This window comes from Podarcis melisellensis, assembly GCF_964234715.1.
Source record: "Podarcis melisellensis genome assembly, chromosome: 12".
Taxonomy (NCBI): domain Eukaryota; kingdom Metazoa; phylum Chordata; class Lepidosauria; order Squamata; family Lacertidae; genus Podarcis; species Podarcis melisellensis.
In genome coordinates this window covers 13,996,688-14,016,468 of record NC_138544.1, presented here as the reverse complement: position 1 = coordinate 14,016,468, position 19,781 = coordinate 13,996,688, and the positions used below count along the sequence as shown (strand labels likewise).

Sequence of the window (19,781 nt, the reverse complement as noted above, 5' to 3'; positions counted from 1 at the left end):
GAGGGGTTTTTTTTTTAGCACATCATTCTCTGTTCCCTTCTCTCCTCCCTTTCACAAGATTGAGCAAGCGCAGGAGCCTTTGCTGATATACTAGGCTATAGCCTGGCATTCTTTTGGGTTGAGCCATGGAACAAAAAAGACAGCTATCCCTCTTCCACAAAAACATTGTGCTGTGACTAAACTGCGTGCTGACAGAGCATTCTCTGAGCATTAAGGGATTGGGCTGACAAGCCAGGCAAGACGCCACGCTCTGCCATATAGGCAAATAGGCAGCCAGGCTCAGAAAATATTCCACTTGGTGAGCCTCTAACAGCGTGGCTCGATGGAATTGTTATGCCAGCCTTCCCAACAGCTTCCAAAATCCAATTTTTATTTAGCTCTGATTCTAAATCAGCTTTTAGTTACATCTTGCTTGACGTTTTGTGTTGTTACAGATTTTAAGCTAATTTTATCATGTTCTTTAGAGTGGATTAGGGGACATATACCCTTCCTGCCAGTCCCAAACACTGCTAAGCAACTTGCTTTCTTTTGAGCGCTCTGGTCTGTAAAACTAAGAGGGTTCGGGACTCATCAAGCGAGGTTGTTCCTGTACTATTTATAATTTTTATTCACAAAGGCTACACTTTCAGTTTTCATTGTATCTGATCTTACAACAACCAAATGAGGGAGATTGTTATTCCCATTTTAGAGATGTGGAGCTAAGGCCTAGAGATAGTGAGGCATCCATAAAATAAGACCAGGGCTGAATTTGGAGCCTAGTCCACCTCCTGCCTGTTCCCTTCATCACACATGATCAATGTATCTCTGTGGGTAGGAATGTATTTTGTACCTCTGTCACCAGCAAAAATATGAAGGAACCCCAAAATAAGTGACAAGAGACTTAATGAAGAATTGGCCAGTTTTCACTTACTTATTGCTTTCTTATCATTGTGAAAGTGTTAGGCTGGTGGGTCGTCCCTGTCAATCATAGAAACAATAGCAACACACACACACAACGTGGCAGCAGGCCAGTTTGCTTCAAGCTTCTACTCCACTTTTCAAAAATGATCATTCATGTGTCAACAGCCAGGAGGACTTTTGATGCTCAGGATCAGATGGGACGGTACAAGCAGTGCTGCTCGCTTAAATTCAGCTAGAGCTGCTCCTGGCATATAAGAGGCATCTCTGTGAGCTGGACTCATGCCAGTACACGTAAACCCTGCATTTGGAAGCCCAGAGAAAGGCAGCATTTAAACGTGGAAGAAATTATCTCTCCTCGCCCCCTACCCAGCCCAAATTGAGGCTCTGGACCACATTGTCCTTTCCATGTGCTGCTCTTGCAACAGACAGATCATTCTCATGAAATAGATTGCTGACCGAGGGGAAAGGCCCGAACAATTGTTTCCAACAAACACGCCTGTGGTACGCAGCCAAAGACAATGAGAAATGTCCCAGAAGCTCTCGGGACAGAGCACAGATAATGAGCCCTCCTCCAAATCCTGCTTCGCTCTGCAGATCTCGACCCGCCGGCTGCAGCAGCAGCAGCAGCAGAGGGGCACGTAGGGAAGAGGCTGCTCATTTAGTGCAGGTAGTCCGAGGTGCAGCATGCCCTTCACAAGACGCAGGGCTTCCTTTCTGGGGCAGCAGCCCTCTACGTCTGCAGCGGAGAGCGCGGGCACCGCCAGCCGTAGGGTTAGCATCGGTGGGGCAGGCAGCCTGTCCAGGCCGTCGGGGGTTTATGTGGGAATTGTGCCAACGGGAGGTGTCAGCAGCCTGGGCACCCGTGTGTCCCGCAGAGCTCTGGGTATAAGCAGCGTCTTCTTACAAGGCCTCCGTAGCTCTTGCTCTACTGTCCCATTGCCCCAGGGGCTGGAAAGAGGACGGGGCCTATCTTACGAGAGCCTGAATGGGTGCCTGGTGGACTACATTGAAAAGGTGAGAGCTTTAGAGCAGGTCAACCAGGAGCTCGAAGACCGCATCCGTGTTTACCTGAACAAGAAATCTTCCAGCGCCAACAACTGGGGAGCCCTGAGAGAGAGCTGGGAGACCATCTACCACCAAGTGAGTATGAAAACTGGCAAGAAAGACAAAGACAAACGAATCGTTAACCAGAACAAAGGGTTTCTGATGCCAATGATAAGAACGCAGCCTCGTGCTAGGGTAGAGCTACCCTGCCTGGCACATTTAAATTTTTATCTTCATGGTAATTAACATCATTTCACTGTGTGTGTGTGTGTGTGTAGGGAATGCATTATGTATGGGAATTGCCCTGAGGAGGTTCATGCACAAGAGGGGAAGAATGGAAAGCTCTCTCTCCCCTCTTTGGCGTAGTCAGCCAATTCTCCTCAGAGCAGTCGTTACATTTAGGAGCAAAACTACGAAAGAAACGCTGCCAAAACAGCAAGTTTATCCTCTTGGTGTTATCTCATTGCCAGCTTGATGCTGTTTGTAATGAGGAAATACCATCTGAGTGCTATTTGCTTCTTTCATTCATCATATTTTCCAAAAGCAAGGTCTATTTTATTTTTTTAATGGCAAGGCGTTTCTTCCACTCCTTACACAATGTTTAGCAGGGAGGGGAACTTTTCAGTCAAGGTCTTTGCAAACAAAGAAAGACGTTTTTTCATCTAAAATTTGTGGACATTTTTACCCATTTTATAAAACTGCCTTAAAAAAAAACTCCCAACACAACCCAACTATCTTATGAAATTAAAGCATGATCATACATAGTGCAAGAGGCAAAAGGGCAAAATAAATAAAAAATTATGACCCTACAAACACTAGGAAGGCACGCCTATATTGAATCAGCATTGCTGCAGCACTATGGTCACCTTGTAAATCTTGCGGAAATACTGCAGTCCTGGATGCCTCTAGTCCAGTGGTTTTCAACCAGTGTGCCATGGCATCCTGAGGTGCCTTGAATGATAGGGGTGCCGTGGGCAACACTGGCCTCTGCCCCTCTTTCCTTCCCTCCCTTCCTCTGATGCCCTCTTACATCTCTGCCTCCCAAAGGCTTGCACAGCTGTTTGTTGCAGCAGCCCTGGCTACAAGCTCCCCAAGTGAATGGTACCTCTGGGTCTGGCCAAGGGGTGCTTCCCAGGCCCCTGTGGGGCAGTGTGAGGAGGCACCTCTCTTTGGGGTGGTGGTGAGGCGGGCAGTTCCAAGACCATGGGACCCCCAAGGAGAGGGGAGAGGAGAGGAGGCTGAGGGAACACTCCACAAGGGAGGGTGTTCAAAAAGGGGTGAGGGGCTGCCAGCTCTGCAGGCAAGGGGTGACACAACTGGGCTCCTGAGCCCCACAGGGGTGCCATAGAAAGAATGCAGTTGGTCAAGGGAGCCATGGACTCAAAAAGGTTGAAAACTACTGCTCTACTCTAATACAATTTCTTGGGAATGTTTTGGTGAATAGGCTCGAGGGTCAGGGAAACCGACCTTTTAGGGCCCATGGACACATTTGGAATGCTCAAAGTGCGATGTGGGCACTACACCCTCCGGTCACTTCTTTCCACTCCACTCCACCCCCACGAGACAGAAATAGAAAAGTCCTCAATTATTCTGGATTAATTCAGCTGGGACTAAGAGCACCACTTTCCACACAAGCAGTAAAATACTTGAATCATAACTCTGCATTTAGCCTGCATTTAGCCTATACACACTAAACTAACCCAAGAATAAATCCAATTGAACTTGCTTCTGAATAGACTTCCATAGCATCTCACTGTCAGGTGCATTTCCTAGATGATTCGATGTCAATTATCTGTAAATTATGTTAAATCATTGTACACTCATCTTCTCAACACAGTCCTGTTCGCATATAAAATGTTAATGTTCATTATTATTGCTATTATTTTAAAAGGCTTCAGTCCTATAAGCAGTCCTGTAAACTGCCCTGAGATGTGCGGATATAGGGCAGTATATAAATTAATAATAATAATACAGGGAGGGAGGTAAGAGTGCTTTGTACTGTAAATGGGCTGCATAGATCTCACAAATGGGTTATTACTGGCAATGCTTTTTAAATTTTACTTGATTTTCCACAGAAAGGGGTAAATTTAGGTTCAATTGGAAGGCGGGGTGGGGGTGGGGAATAAGGGCTGGCGCTTTGTTGCCAACGATGTTGTGCATTCTGAACGCAAAAGGAATACCCATGCCACAAAAAGAGGATGACTGATGAAGAGGAAGGTGGCTGTTACTGCATCCCCCTGAACCTCAGACAGACTGAGGTTGGTGAGGGAGTTCCTGATTCACCCTAATGGACCAGTCTCTGCTGTGCACCACTGTGCCCCAATGCAGAGTTACAGCAACATTACTGGCCCTGAGAGGTGGGTGCCTGTTGCGTCTCTGCCTGAGTCATTGCTCTGGGTCCACCGCCTTCCAATATGCTCGGACAGAAATGAAGTTCTGTAAAATCCTCAGAGGCTGGGACTGCTGTCTTTACATATTCTGAAAACATTCCGAGTGAAGCCTCTCTGCTTCCAGAAGTTGTGGGATGGAGTGAGGGAGAAACTGTTCTAGAGGCACACATTACCAGTCAAGTAAGGCTGATTTACAAGCCTTATTGCAGCATATGCTGCACTCAAAGGGACTCGAGGTATAAATAAGTGCATGAACACTCCTAACAACATTGCACAGCAGTCAAGTTCAACTAAAAAGAGCAGCTATTCAAACAAAGCTAACAAAATCACAGAACAAACTGTTTCAACAATCAGTACAACCATACTAAATTCCTGACAATTCATTTTATTAGTACAAACAGCACTATAATGAAGTATTGAATAGCAAGCCACAATTTGTTGATTTTAAGCTAGTCAAAATCACCAGCAGAACTCGGTGTAAGTAGTAGCTATCACAAATAAATTAAAGTGCCAATGGAACAGGCACATGAAAAGAGGGAGGCATAACAGTCAGGCTGTGTATATATATATTATTTTCTAATAAAGCAATTCAACAAACCAGTTAAGTTTGGTGGCTTTCTTCCTGCAGGGACAGGGGGGGGGGGGCTTTCTTCTTTAAAGGATATTCTGTAAAATGAACCTGTAGCCCTCCAGATGTTGCAACTCCCATCATCAAATAGGGAATCTTTTTAAGGTTTAATGGTTTATTATGTTTTTACATAAGGGACGCGGGTGGCGCTGTGGGTTAAACCACAGAGCCTAGGGCTTGCCGATCACAAGGTTGGTGGTTCGAAACCCCGCGACAGGGTGAGCTCCCGTTGCTCAGTCCCTGCTCCTGCCAACCTAGCAGTTCGAAAGCACATCAAAGTGCAAGTAGATAAATAGGTACCGCTCTGGTGTTTCTGTGCGCTGCTCTGGTTCGCCAGAAGCGGCTTAGTCCTGCTGGCCACATGACCCGGAGCTGTACGCAGGCTCCCTTGGCCAGTCAAGCGAGATGAGCGCCACAACCCCAGAGTCGTCTGTGACTAGACCTAACGGTCAGGGGTCCCTTTACCTTTACCTTTATGTTTTTATATATGTTGGAAGCTGCCTAGAGTGGCTGGGGCAGCCCAGTCATATGGGTGGGTACAAATACAGTGGTGCCCCGCAAGACGAGCGCCTCGCAAGACGGAAAACCCACTAGACGAAAGGGTTTTCCGTTTTGGAGGCGCTTCGCAAAACGAATTTCCCTATGGGCTTCCTTCGCAAGACGAAAGACCATAGGGAAATCTCCGGGACAGCGGGGAAGTGCAGCGCGTCTTCCCCACTGTCCTTGGACCTCCTCCGAAGGCTGGCGGTGGGGCGGAGAGACCTCCTCCCCCCGCCAGGATTCGGAAGGCTCCTCCGAAGGCTGGCGGTGGGGCGGAGAGCCCTTCTCCCCCCGCCAGGCTTTGGAAGGCTCCTCCGAAGGCTGGCGGCGGGAGGAGGGTTTTCCTTCCCACCGCCAACATTCAGAATGCTGTTCTGAATGTTGGCGGTGGGGAGGAAAAACCCTCCTCCCACCGCAAGCCCCGGGAACAGAGGAGAAGCGCTGTGCGCCTTCCCCTCTGTTCCCGTACCTGTGCTGAAGGCTTGCGGTGGGGAGAAAAGCCCTTCTCCGCACCGCCAGCCTGGCAAACGGTCTCCATAGGAACGCATTAATTGATTTTTAATGCATTCCTATGGGAAACCGTGCTTCGCAAGACGAAAAACTCGCAAGAAGAAAAAACTTGCGGAACGAATTAATTTCGTCTTGCGAGGCACCACTGTAATAGCATCATCATTATTAATGACCATTGGCCATCCTGGCTGGGGCTGCTGGAACATCATCTGCAGGGTCACAGGTTCCCCATCACTCCCTTAGGTTAACAGGCAGAATTTGCACCAGGTTTTACAGGCAGAACAGACAGAAACCACTAGGTTTTGTCCCCTGACCCAGGCCACATTCACACCATACATTTAAAGTGTGATACCACTTTAAGCAGACATGGGTTGCCCCAAAGAATCCTGGGAGCTGCAGTTTGTTAAGGGAGCAGTGACCCCTATTCACCTTCTCAAATCTCCAGGGTTCCCTGTGAAGAGGGATGATTAAACCACTCTAGGAATTGTAGCTCGGGAAGGGGAATATGGGCTGCCTAGCAACTTCCAGCACCTTCGACAAACTCTTAATGACACCTCCCAGAATTCTTTGGGGGGAGCCATGATTAAGGCGGCATCATAGTGCTTTAAATGTATGGTGTGGATGTGTCCCCAAGCAACCTCCTAAGTCCATGCAGACAAAGGAAGCTGTGCAGAAGGCCAAATCTGCATGCAGGAAACAGCATGAATCCTGTGAGCGAGTGGTTTGCAGTTGCTGAAAACTTGTAGGGCTATTCCACCATAGTTAGATACTGTGGGAAGCTGCTGCAAATCTTTGTGTGTGTGTGTGTGTGTGTGTGTGTGTGTGTACGCGCGTGCAAAAGAGAGAGAGAGAGAGAGAGAGAGAGAGAGAGAGAGAGAGAGAGAGAGAGAGAGAGAGAGAATTGGCCCATGAGATTTGAATTCTGGTTGCATTATTAAACAGTCCAAAGAGAGCTTTTTGATAAAAAAATATTCTCAAGAGTCAGCAGGACAGCTGTGTAGTCAATGCACCAAATTAAAAGATGGCACTTCTCTCTGAACCTGAGAACAAGGTGTTACAAATTGCAGCCTTCCTTCTAGTTTAGAAGAAAGTGAGCTGAGAAAAATAATTAACGAAAATCTCCATCTAATTCCAGTTCCCCCTCCCAAGAGAGGTTTACTGCTGAAGCAGTTAGTATTACACAAGGGAAATGTAAGTGTTATTTTTGTTAGCCGTAAAGTGTGAAAATGCATATTTTTAATTCCCTTTTTAAAAATCCTGACACAGTTTACTGCAGTCATATTTCCAAACCCTGGGGATCCCAGGTGGGAAGAATGGGTTTAAAATAAGGCTGTAGGATTTGATAGATGAAAATGTTTTAAAGGACACAAATTGTTTGGGCAGCAGGATTAATTTCATTTTAACTACAGTTTTTGATGCAAATACTTATAAAAATTGCAGATGGCAAGCACCACATTGTCAGGGCAATGCTAAAAGGAAGGTGGAAAGGATAATATGAGGCAGAGGAACCACCAAATTCAAAATCTTGCCTGCTCTAGGTCCAGTCAGGCTGAAAGAACAGTGGTGGGTAGAGAAAGTAACTACACTAGCTCCAGGCTGGTGCAATTTCCCCCACGATTATGGGGACTGGGAGAGGGGGCTTTGGATGTTGCAGAATCATAGAAGCATAGAATTGTGGAGTTAGAAGGGACCCTGAGAAGCATCTATCTGGAATTCCTCTTTTTTGTATTACTGCTGTTGGAGCACTAACAGCAGAGCAGGACAAACTTTTTTAATGCAATTTTGCCTAATAGACTCCATTTTACAAAACAATCCCTGCTAATATAATGTATAATCCCATGTTATTTTCACTATTATGTGCATTTTTAGGCACACCTCACACTAGTATATGTCTTTTTGTACACATTACTTGGCTGGAGAACTGCACTGCAAAATTCAGAGAAAATTTTGCAGGATGGTTGTTTCAGTTTGGATATTCTTTCTGAAACAGAGAACTATGTAGGTTCGCCTTTAAATGCAAATAGTCAAAATTCTTACCCATACCTATCAAGAGTAAAAAGTAATAATTCCTACACCATGCCATTCCACTGCCCTCCCCAAATGTCTCCCTCCAACTAATACTATGTTAGAGGAAGAAAAACTGCAACATACTGGCCATCTGCCCTTTATATCACTCTCAAGATGGTACCCACTGCATTCCTATATGCAAATATATTCACAGTATATTGTAATAAATATATGATACCCTCCCTTTAAGCATTTGCTCCCATAGCCACGTACAAGTAGAAACAATGCCAGCAAATAATCATCAACATATTTCACAAGCTTATCATTCTAGCCAAAGGCCATGACAAACTTGTATTAAGCAATAGTACTAATAAAATTGTACAGAACAGACATCAATAATATAATAATCCAACAAACTCAAATCCAGCTTGATTTCAGATTACGGTAAACCTCCAAATCACCACAACAATTTATAGCAATTTTATCCAGCTCCAGGTTGTTTTAAGCTACTCCTTCTGGCAACTGTGTCATGCAGCAAGACACTTCCTTCCTCAATAGCTCACCATGATACTCCAATTATTTTTTCTACACTGCCACAGCGCTTTCACAGACTCGCATGAAGCCACTGGTTAACGCGTATCAACCAACAAGAAATCTACTGAGTATTCACCAAGGTGTCCAGAGCTGATTAAATTCAGTCTGGTCCTATGAAGGACCCGGTTCCGGATACAGATTGTATTTGTTATTTATATTTGACTGCTTCAACTCTTCTAGGTCGGCGATGCAGTCATGGAAAATGCCCGGCTTATGTTACAGACAGAAAATATTCAAGCCTGTGCCGAAGATGTTAAGGACAGGTAATCTCTCGTAGGTCAATTTTCTCTTCCTTGATATGAGAAAGAAGAGGGGGAAAGATTCAGACTGGGAATAATAGTAGAAGGGTTAATCCTAATGAAAGGAATCAATTCATAGGCCATCTATCAGTGGGACAGAGCTTTTGACTGTGGTACATTGGTAATATTATCATAATCATCATTACTTGCTCTCCACCAGCCGTTACAACAATTTAAGATTAAGTACTAAGAACAGTGAAAGTTGATTACAGTCACAGGAACAGGATAGTCCCTTAAAACACACATCTCAGATGACAAAGGCCAGGGTAGAGAGATATGTCCTTGGAATTTGCCGAAAGCTATACACTCAAACCTCGGTTCCTGAATATCTCTGTTATCGTATATTTTAGTTCACGAATGCCAAAAACCTGGAAGTAAATGCTTTTCAAACATTTTTTTGGAACTTGAACGTCTGATGCAGCTTCCGCTTGAGTGCAAGAAGCTCTTGCAACCAATCAGAAGCCATGCCTCGGTTGTCGAACATTTCAGAAGTTGAACAGTCTTCCAGAACGGATTACGTTCGACAACCAAGGTTTGACTGTATAGCGAATGAACCAGATATGCCTCTGTGAGGAGGGAGTTTCACAACTTGGTGGCTGCTTCAGAGGATTTGCCCTCTTCCCAGACTAACACCTCCCAGACACCCATTGCCACTGGATATGCCAGGTGGGGAGGGTGGGAGTTGGAGTCTAATAACATCTGAAAGGTGACAGGTTTCCTATTCCTGTAACAAATGCATCTGCCAGAAGACTGAGCTCTGGGCTGCAGTGTCCCAACATGCTGTCCATTTCTTCTGCAGGTATGAAAATGAGCAACCGTTCCGAAAGGCAGTGGAAGATGAAATTAATTCTCTCTATAAAGTGATTGATGATGCTAATTTGACCAAGGTGGATCTGGAGAGCCAGATCGAAAACATGAAAGAAGAATTAACTTTACTGTCAAAGAATCATGAAGAGGTAAGTTGGAGCTGAGAACAGCATATGGCTAGAGCTTATCTTTTTAGGTGACTCACTGGCTTCTATCCACACGAAGGCTAACTTCTGCCAGAAATAGTGTTTATTATTGAACTTTGCGATTAATGTCACAGTGCAGGGCTCTTAATTGGTGGTTTTTTTGTATTTGTTTTTTGCATAAGCTTAACTTAATGCCTATATCTCAAAACAATAAGCAGGCTCTGACATATTTTGCTATTTTTACTTCTGTGTGACACAGTACTATTTAAACATACGTGAAAGTCCACATTCATATAACCTTATAGCCGAACATCTGGGAAAAAAACACTTCAGCTACATTCAGGTTATGACGCCTCTGCTCTCTCCAAGGGGTTAAGCTTTTTGTGCACTGATAAGCTTAGCTTTTACATGCTGCCTGGGAAACACCTTGATCGTGGGGTGCTCTCTCTACAGAAATGTAGGTTTTTATGTATGCAAGGTTGCCTCTTGTTCATAAAACCATAGGGGCTAAAAACAGCCCTGTAAATTTTCCCCACAAAAGTTATTAACCTGAACTTTATTTTTTTACTACTATTCCAGGGGCTAGTATCCTGTGTTTCTGTATGGGTATGCTTCTCCATGGCCAGCATAGAAACCCAGACTACTAGCTTCTAGTTTAAACAATTTTTTTAAAAAGCCTTCTACCAAGCAAACTGGAAACAGAAGGAAGGGATCCTGCAAATAATTCTTTATCTCCTATTCATACCAGCTGAAATATCTAAAGAACTCTACATAATGCAAGGAGGCTGTGATTCCCAGCCTGTCCTGCATTCATCGAAATTACATAATTTCAATGGAAGAGAAATGTCAAGAATGCAAAAAAAATGACGTAATTTTTATATAAAAATTGTGGACTGAAAAAATATGGCAATGAATACCGCTGGTGTTTATTTGTGTGATTTCCATTCCTTACCTCCAACAAACATGCAAATTGTGGCAATTTCCATTCCTGCTTCCATTTCTGATAATATTCTCCAACATCCCTACTTATATGTCATCTTTCACAGCAAGACCCTCCTAAGGCAAATCACAAAATTTGGTAAAAACATGAATACAGTATATAAAACACACCCCAACACAGCAGCCATGGCAGACTCCCTCAATTTAGTAGGCCATGACAAAGGATACAAAAAACCCCAGTGACAATGGCATGCTAAGGCTGCAATCCTATATGCAACTACCTGGAAGTATGTCCCAATAAACTGAATGTGACTTACTTTTGATAATATATGAACAGTAATGAACTGCACTGCACTTTAGAATCTGGGGCTATGGCAGAGCACCTAGGTTACTATTTCATCATCAACACAGTCATCAAGGTTGATGGAATTGAGATGGTCCCGTGAAATGACCCAGATACACTAAAAAAACCAAAAACCACAGACTTCCCATGAGAAACACTTTCTACATCAACTAGCCATGTCTATCACAGGCTAGGAAGAAAATAATTTCATTTGTGAACAGTAACACCATCAGTAAGTCCAATCAGAATACGAGCATTTTGTAGGGGGAAACAGATCTGACCCAGGGGGAGAGCGCCCCCAGCAAAGTTTAAAACAATCACAGAGTTAAGCAGTAGTACAGCGTGGGGAATATAGGCTGCTAGAGCCTTTTATATATCCCATTTACTTTGCAAACGGCACTTGATCCTCTCACTATCCTATGGCAATGAACTTTAAAAGGCACACACTTTAAAAGCTTTACTTACAAAATCCAAAGGTCTGATTCATGCACTGTTTTATGCAGCAGCAAGGAGAACACAAATGGAATACTCTTGGGTACAAAATACAGTTTCAAGCATGCAGTCTGAGCTGGGATGAAGCTCAGACACATCCTTCCTGGTCAGTTACATGGCACGAAAAGAGTGAGGAAAGGAAGAGAAAAAGTCACCTCTGAGTTCCTAATTGAGTTCTATGATCTTAACCCCTTCATGCATTAACTAGCCGTATGCTTGACTGCAATTTCCCACATACAGTCAAACCTCGGTTGTCAAGCGTAATCCATTCTGGAAGACTGTTCGACTTCTGAAACATTAGACAACAGAGGCGCAGCTTCTGACAGGTTGCAAGAGCTTCTTGCACTCAAGCGGAAGCCGCGTCAGACGTTCGGGTTCCGAAAAATGTTTGAAAACCAGAGCATTTACTTCCGGGTTTTCAGAGTTCGGGAACCGAAATGTACAATAACGGAGGTGTTCGGGAACCAAGGTTTGACTGTAGTGCATTTACATTTGAGTGACTATTTGTAGAAAACAAACAACGAGAAATCAAGTAAGGCTGCAGTAGCCACGAATGACGTCTACGCAGTTGCATCAATGGAAATTGTTCCTTTTGCTAGAATCTCAATGGGTGCCGCCCATTTATTTATGTGGGTGGTTTTCAGGATGTCAAGATGCTTTACAAGCAGCTTGCTGTCTCACCACTGGAAGAACTAGATACTCCCATTGGAACAGGCCTGGATGACATACTGGAAAAAATCCGGATTCATTGGGAGAAAGATATTGAAAGGAACCGAACTGAGACTGGCGCCTTGCTCCACACCAAGGTAAGAACAAAACAAGGTAAGAGTAACTAAGACTGCAATCTTATATACATTTGTCAGGGAGTAAGTCCCATTTATCTCAATGGGCTTTGTGTTTTAGTAGACATGCATAGGCTTTCAAAGTAAAATGATTAGGGAGATGGAGCACCTCTCCAATAAAGGCAGGCTTACCAAGCATGGACTGCCCATTCATTATGTGTGTGGGAAGCTTAAAAATAATACTGCCCAAATTACTCCATGAAATAACGCTCCCCTCCATTTTTTCCAATCAGCACGGTCAACCAAGAGTAATATTTATATACCAGTATATACTGTAAACGGAGGAGAAAGTGATGGATTTAAAATCCCAGCAGCTTTTCTTCTGAATTGTATATGATATATTTGTGTAACGCAGGCAGCCCCAAACTCGGCCCCTCCAAATGTTTTGGGACCACAATTCCCATCATCCCTGACCACTGGTCCTGTTAACTAGGGATGATGGAAATTGTAGTCCCAAAACACTTGGAGGGCTGAGTTTAGGGATGCCTGGCATAACAGAACAGCAAATAAGAATCTGCATTTTTTCCCGTTCGTCACTGTTAAATGTTGTCAGCAAGCCACAGAAACAGCACCATCTGTACGGACACAAGAGGAGGAACTGGTTGAATCCCTGAGGGTAGAGTTTCATGAAACAGCTTGCAAAATCCAAAGCCTGCAAGCAGAGACTGAATCACTGAGAACTCTGGTGAGTCAGAAATGAGAAATGGTATCTGTTTATAGGTGCAAGGCTTTTGTTTCCAGGATGAACAGATTCCTATTTGTATATGGGTTTGACACCTTATGCTATAAGAGAATCAGTGCAATCCTTCTGTATGATTTCTCAGAAGTAAGCCACTGATTTCAATGGAAATTATTCCCCAGTAAATGTGCGGGTGGCGCTGTGGGTTAAACCACAGAGCCTAGGACTTGCTGATCAGAAGGTTGGCTGTTCGAATCCCCGTGACAGGGTGAGCTCCCATTGCTCGGTCCCTGCTCCTGCCAAGCTTGCAGTTTGAAAGCATATCAAAGTGCAAGTAGATAAATAGGTACCGCTCCAACGGGAAGGTAAACGGCGTTTCCGTGCGCTGCTCTGGTTCGCCAGAAGCGGCTTAGTCCTGCTGGCCACATGACCCGGAAGCTGTACGCCGGCTCCCTCGGCCAATAAAGTGAGATGAGCGCCGCAACCCCAGAGTCGATCACGACTGGACCTAATGGTCAGGGGTCCCTTTAAAGGTAAAGGTAAAGGTACCCCTGCCCGTACGGGCCAGTCTTGACAGACTCTGGGGTTGTGCGCCCATCTCACTTAAGAGGCCAGGGGCCAGCGCTGTCCGGAGACACTTCCGGGTCACATGGCCAGTGTGACATCGCTGCTCTGGCGAGCCAGAGCTGCACACGGAAACGCCGTTTACCTTCCCGCTGGTAAGCGGTCCCTATTTATCTACTTGCACCCGGAGGTGCTTTCGAACTGCTAGGTTGGCAGGCGCTGGGACCGAGCAGCGGGAGCGCACCCCGCAGCAGGGATTCGAACCGCCGACCTTTCGATCAGCAAGTCCTAGGCGCTGAGGCTTTAACCCACAGCGCCACCTGTGTCCCCAGGGGTCCCTTTACCTTTACCTAAATGTGCATAGGATTGCAGCAGATATTTTTAAATGTGTTCAACAAACCATTGTTCATCCAATATAATTGCAACCACACGCTTCTTGTGGGCATCAAGGCTTGAAAACTCCACTTTTCAAAACAGTTTTTATAGCTATAAAACTTAGGGTACAAGCTGGAAAGGTGACTTATAACTGTTTACGAGTGATTCCAGTAGGAGCATTAAGCAAGTGTTTAAATTTCTTCCACTGAAATCAGTAATGCCCCTTTGGTTCTTTTCAGGATTGTGGCCTAGTTTGCATGCAATGACAAACATAATGGCCAAAGACACAGAGCGAGGGTGCAGGTACTCAAAGCAAAAACTATGGCTGCTTCACTCCTCCACCAGTCCTGCTTCTGCCACACCACTTGAAGCAAAGCCACAGTGTGGCTTAGTGTTACATTTAGATGCTTTTTTCCTTAAAAAAAAATGTTTAGGGGTGCTCTCATTTTCTTACTAAAATTGAAATACTGCCCCTCAATGAGGCCAAACTTAAAGATTCACAAAATGTTTAGGGGTATGCGTACCCCCAGAAAAAAACAACTGCATTTAGACATCTCAGTACATTTTCGAGCACAATTCAAAGTGTTGGTGCTGACCTAAACTGCCTCAGCCCAGTATACCTGAAGGAGCATCTCCATCCCCATCGTTCAGCCCGGACACTGAGGTCCAGCTCTGAGGGTCTTCTGGCAGTTCCCTCACTGCAAGAAGTGAAGATACAGAGAACCAAGTAGAGGGCCTTCTCGGTAGTGGAAAGCCCTGCCATCAGATGTCAAGGAAATAAACAACTATCTGACTTTTAGAAGACATCTGAAGGCAGCCCTGTTTAGAAAAGTTTTTAATGTTTGATGTTTTATCACTTTATTATTAATTACATGTGATTGTCTTGCTCACAATGAACCATGAGCTGAACCAATTTGTGCTGCTCAGTTTACTGCTTGTGGTTTGTTTGGGGGAAACCCACAAGGCTGGGTTCACACAAAATGCTAAGCCAAACCACGGCTTACCTTTGGGTAGCATAGCAATAGTAGGGATAAGCATACCTGTCTGGATACCTGCATGCTTAATTGTTCTCCCTAAGCTACGATTTGGCTTAGTGTTGCATGCAAACAAGGCCTCTGTCAGAATGGTTGCATTCTGCAAAGACTCTATAACATGGATTCAAGTATTTGTACACATGCTCCTCATTGCCAACAGCTCCTCTCAATGTTCCAGACACCACTTGTTAACCTCTCTCGTTTCCAAAATTACTGGCCAACTAGTGTGTGGAACTATTGTCAAGAAAGAAAGATGACAAGGTTCAGGGGTCCCACTCCACATGCCAAGGTTACAAACTTCAGCATTCTCACCTATGAAAACCTACACCGGACCTCCCCAGCTTATAACCACCAAATGCAGCCCTCCACTGTCTTATCATATGCCACACTACATGGTTGCTAAGTTTACCTTAGTAGAGCACAAGTTGGGCAGGCCAAAAATATGTATTAGCCTTTTTATTACATACATATTAAATATATATATATATTTAATATATATATATATATATATATATATATACACACACACAGATAGGTAGCAGTGTTGGTCTGCCATAGTCAAAACAAAACAATTCCTTCCAGTAGCACCTTAAAGACCTTAAAGACTGTTGGTCTTTAAGGTGCTACTGGAAGGAATTTTTTTGTTATTTATTTATATTTATATATATATATATATATATATATATATATATATATATACACATTACAATATTACATTACAACAGGATTTTATTGTCCTTGCAGAAGAGAGGTTTGGAGAACTCCCTCTATGATGCCAAGCACTGGCATGACATAGAGCTTCAGAATTTAGGTTCTGTCATCACCAAGCTGGAAGCAGAAGTAGGAGAAATCCGTGCGGAGACTGAGCAGCAGCAGAGGGATCGCGAAACTCTGCTGTCCATTAAAACACAGCTGGAGAAAGATATCACTGCGTATCACTGCCTTCTAGACAAAGAAGAGAGCAGGTATTTCTTTGTATGGTGAATTGTGTCTTGCCTGCATAATCGCTTCTTTGTGCCCAGAGGAGAATCAATCAGAGTGGACACAAAAGGATAAATCAAGCAGGATCTAGCAAATATTAGCATTGCTACATTATAATATTACATTGCCAACAACTTCATTCTGTTGTGCAACTGATGCCTCAGTTACAGATTTGGAAATACGGCTACTAGTTGACTGAACTCATAGATATACTCCATTCCTAAGTCATATGTGAACAATTCCTCTTTACAAGGTATGGCCAGACCAGATTCTCCACTCACTCGCCACCTTCCCCAGAAACAGCAGGCACAATCCAGTCATTCCAGTACTGCCTCTCTTCAGATTTAAATTTTAGGCCTCTGAAGGAAGGGGTGGGTGGAAGAGGCTCAAGTCTTGATGGCAAAGTTCTCCCCAACTGGCAGCAGTGAAGCTCAAACAGTACCATTGCCTGTTGCTTGGCTCAGAAGGCCGGTCAAAACCACATCATGGCTTAAAGTTTCCTAGAGCTGCGCCATTTTCACAACAGGCGACACTCTTGCCAAAAAAATGGGCCTCTTTGATTTTGGCTGCTCCTTGTGGTCTCTGCAAAGAGTGCTGCAAGTGGACCTGAAACAAAAGCTGCAGCATAAAATGCTCCTGTCCAGAGTTCCAGCCAGCCAGCCATGCACTTTTCCAGGATATACGCCATTTACTACTTAATCAAAAGTATCTCAGCTCACATTAATGTATTAAATGTTCATTAATATACCAAAATATAAATAAAATCAACATGCCATTCCCCTCTCCCCCACTCCAGTTTTCCACACCCCTTACCCAAACAGTCAGCATTCCATGACCATTAAATATGATTACAGTAGTCCTCACTGTGCTATTTTGAGAAGTGGGTTCCTCCGGATTTTTTCTTATACTTTTTGGGCATTTTTGCAAGCAATGGGGTTCCCCAAAGCTTTCTTTAAAAAAAAAAGTTTACTATTTACATTAAGATCATATGACATACAATTTACATCGGAATCTATCTTGGCAACTTCCCATCCTTACATATGTTATGGCTTAATTCTTTCCCTCTTGAGTATAGACTGCAGACCCTCCAAGTGTCCCTATCTTCCAGATTTAGAGAAGTTTTCCCAGTTTCTAATTTGACCCCAGAATGTCTCGCTTTTCCTTAGGACGTCCCTATTTTCATTGGAGAAATATTGGCAGGTATGGAGTTATCCGCCCCCTGAGACACCTGAAGGCAACAGTTTTTTACATTATTATTTTTTTAAAGCATTGATTCATACTAGCTTAGTGTCTGCAGTGGAGCCCAAACTACCAACAAAAAGTGGTTGAATAAAGCACACTAAACGGCATGAACAACCAAAACAGCAATGTATGAGGATTTGGCTGCAGAGCAAAAACGACTTTTAACATATACCAGTAGTTCAGGATACGGTTTCAAACACTAACCAAGAACAAAAAAAATTTCCCTCTTAAAAATAATAATGTCTTCCATGGGAAACATTACGCAGAACAGCTAGCTTTTGGTTTACCATAAATGGAATTCTCATCTGTAATATGCCAGAAAAAGCTGCCCTTTTCACTGGAAAATTTGATTTCCAAACAAGTGTATTTCTTTTCTGACTCATGAAGACCTGGTCTGAATTTTTCCTATCAGTCTTGGCTGGATTTAACATCCACTCTCTTCATTAGGAAGAACATATTTTCGCCCCCACAAAAAAAACTCTGAATCCACTACTTTGATAAAAACACAAAGGACAACTTGGATTAGAATAGTCATCCCAGACCTTGAAGCCCACATATTCACTGCATATGTGCATCTATTTAATCATGCATGTGATAACCTTTCTACTTGCAACCACAAAGCTGACTTATACAAAGTGTGTGTGTGTTTGTGCGCGTCATTTTGTTGCTCATCTTGCCAAAACTGCATCAAATCAATTTGTACTGTTAAGGGTCTGCTTATCTTTGGAGAAATAATGATTTTATTGTTTAGTCGTTTAGTCGTGTCCGACTCTTCGTGACCCCATGGACCAGAGCACGCCAGGCACTCCTGTCTTCCACTGCCTCCCGCAGTTTGGTCAAATAATGATAGTGTTGTTTTTGTTTAACTTTTCAGCTGATTTTCAAATTTGTTGTCTTCAGAAGACAATTATTGTTGCTCAAAGCACAGGATGATCTCACTGGCAAAAGTGTCCATGGAAATGATGAAAGCCAATGCAGCCTACTCCAACTTGATTCATCAACTTCAGTAGGCCACAGCTTGACCGTCTGCACTAGGCATCCCCACGTATGATTGCTTCGCTTACAGGTTTCAAAACTTCCTATGTGATTATAGAATAAAATATCAGTTCAACTTGATGGCTCTTTTTTAATATAAAAAACTGCTGGAAAAAAACTATGATCCTGCATTCTTGTCAACACTCACTTGAGAATATATCTCACTGATTTCAGCTTGACTTTTTTTTAAAAAAGCAAAGGCACAAAAGATCAGGCCACAAGAGTAATACTTTCTAAAGTCCCCTGTTTTACCAGAGGAGACTTGCAAATTGTATTCTGGACACTCCTGAAGTTCCTTAGAAGGTTATCTGGAGTTCCATTTGTCCACCATACCTGATCGCATTCTGCAATGCATGGCTGCAAAAGAGCATTGAGTGTTTACTAGGCTACACTCTCAGTTCATATGGATCAATGGTAAGGGAGGGGGCCTTTAAGTCTAGCCAGTCCCCTGATTTAACTGAGGGTGTGTTCTAGAACATGAACCTAGCCAAATTACATGAGACATGACTGGATCTCTGATATATTTGCTAAATTATAGAACAAAGCTGAAGAACCTGTGGCCATCCATAAGATGGACTCCAATTTGCACCAGTCCCAGCCAGTATGGCACAGGACTTGGAGTAGTTTATCCCCTTACCTGCCCATGTTCCCATTTCCTGATCTAAATTCTCCCTTCTTCAAGTTGCTGTTACCCCACTGAGGAAACACACAGTTACAGTATAGACCCATCTGTTTTCACTACTGAAGCAAATAGCAATGGGGGGGCAGGGCATGGAAGAGAAAAAGAGATTTCTATTGAGAAAACAGTACAGAGAAAAGCTTTGTATGTCTGCGGGGGATGGGAAGCAGCAGTATACCTTAATCCTCCCCCCCCCCCCGTCCCCGTGACATGCCTCTGATCCACTTCAACTCCTCTGATGTGATGGTTACTTTGGAAGTTTGAAAAAGACACCTGAAGATCTGATCCCAGGTTTCCCACATCTCACCTATTTTGACCTTTAGAAAGGGTTTATTGAAGCTATGAAATCTCAAAATAATGTCTAGATTCAGAGAGGGCCATCATCACCATCAACAACAACAACAACATGTGTTTATTTCTATGCTACTTTCCTACAAAATTGTGCTTAAAGTGGCTCACAACATTCAAACAGTAAGTACAGCACAACTACTACAAAATAATATGAAATAACAGATACAGTGGCTTGGATCCCATATATTCTTTTAGAACACTGTAAACAGACACACACTGCCCTAGTACTGTCTCACTGCACCAGCTTTCCCCAGCTTGGTGCCCTCCAGCTGTTTTGATCTACAACTCCCATCATTCCTGGTGAGAGTTGTAGTCCAAAACAACTGCAGGGCACCAGGTTGGGGAGGGCTGCACTATACT

The 19,781-nt window shown here is 43.7% G+C and overlaps 2 protein-coding genes across 2 annotated transcripts in view; one reads left to right on the top strand and one right to left on the bottom strand.

Annotated features, from left to right (window-relative positions):
• Positions 1-19,781, bottom strand: part of LOC309353599 (C-C chemokine receptor type 5-like) — a 113,747-nt gene that overhangs the window by 21,314 nt on the left and 72,652 nt on the right. The window lies entirely within an intron of this gene.
• Positions 39-18,467, top strand: BFSP2 (beaded filament structural protein 2). The gene is made up of 7 exons (XM_081883003.1): positions 39-2,040; positions 8,794-8,876; positions 9,712-9,868; positions 12,284-12,445; positions 13,035-13,166; positions 15,878-16,098; positions 18,231-18,467. The coding sequence occupies exons 1-7, from the start codon at positions 1,585-1,587 to the stop codon at positions 18,232-18,234; spliced, it is 1,215 nt and encodes a 404-aa protein (XP_081739129.1). The 5' UTR covers positions 39-1,584; the 3' UTR covers positions 18,235-18,467.

Bases quoted from the DNA above. Each gene is read 5' to 3' on its own strand.
- BFSP2 (XM_081883003.1), top strand. From the start codon at position 1,585: ATGCCCTTCACAAGACGCAGGGCTTCCTTTCTGGGGCAGCAGCCCTCT. The intron at 2,041-8,793 runs GTGAGTATGAAA...CAACTCTTCTAG, and splicing joins GGGAGACCATCTACCACCAA to GTCGGCGATGCAGTCATGGA. The intron at 9,869-12,283 runs GTAAGTTGGAGC...GGTGGTTTTCAG, and splicing joins TGTCAAAGAATCATGAAGAG to GATGTCAAGATGCTTTACAA.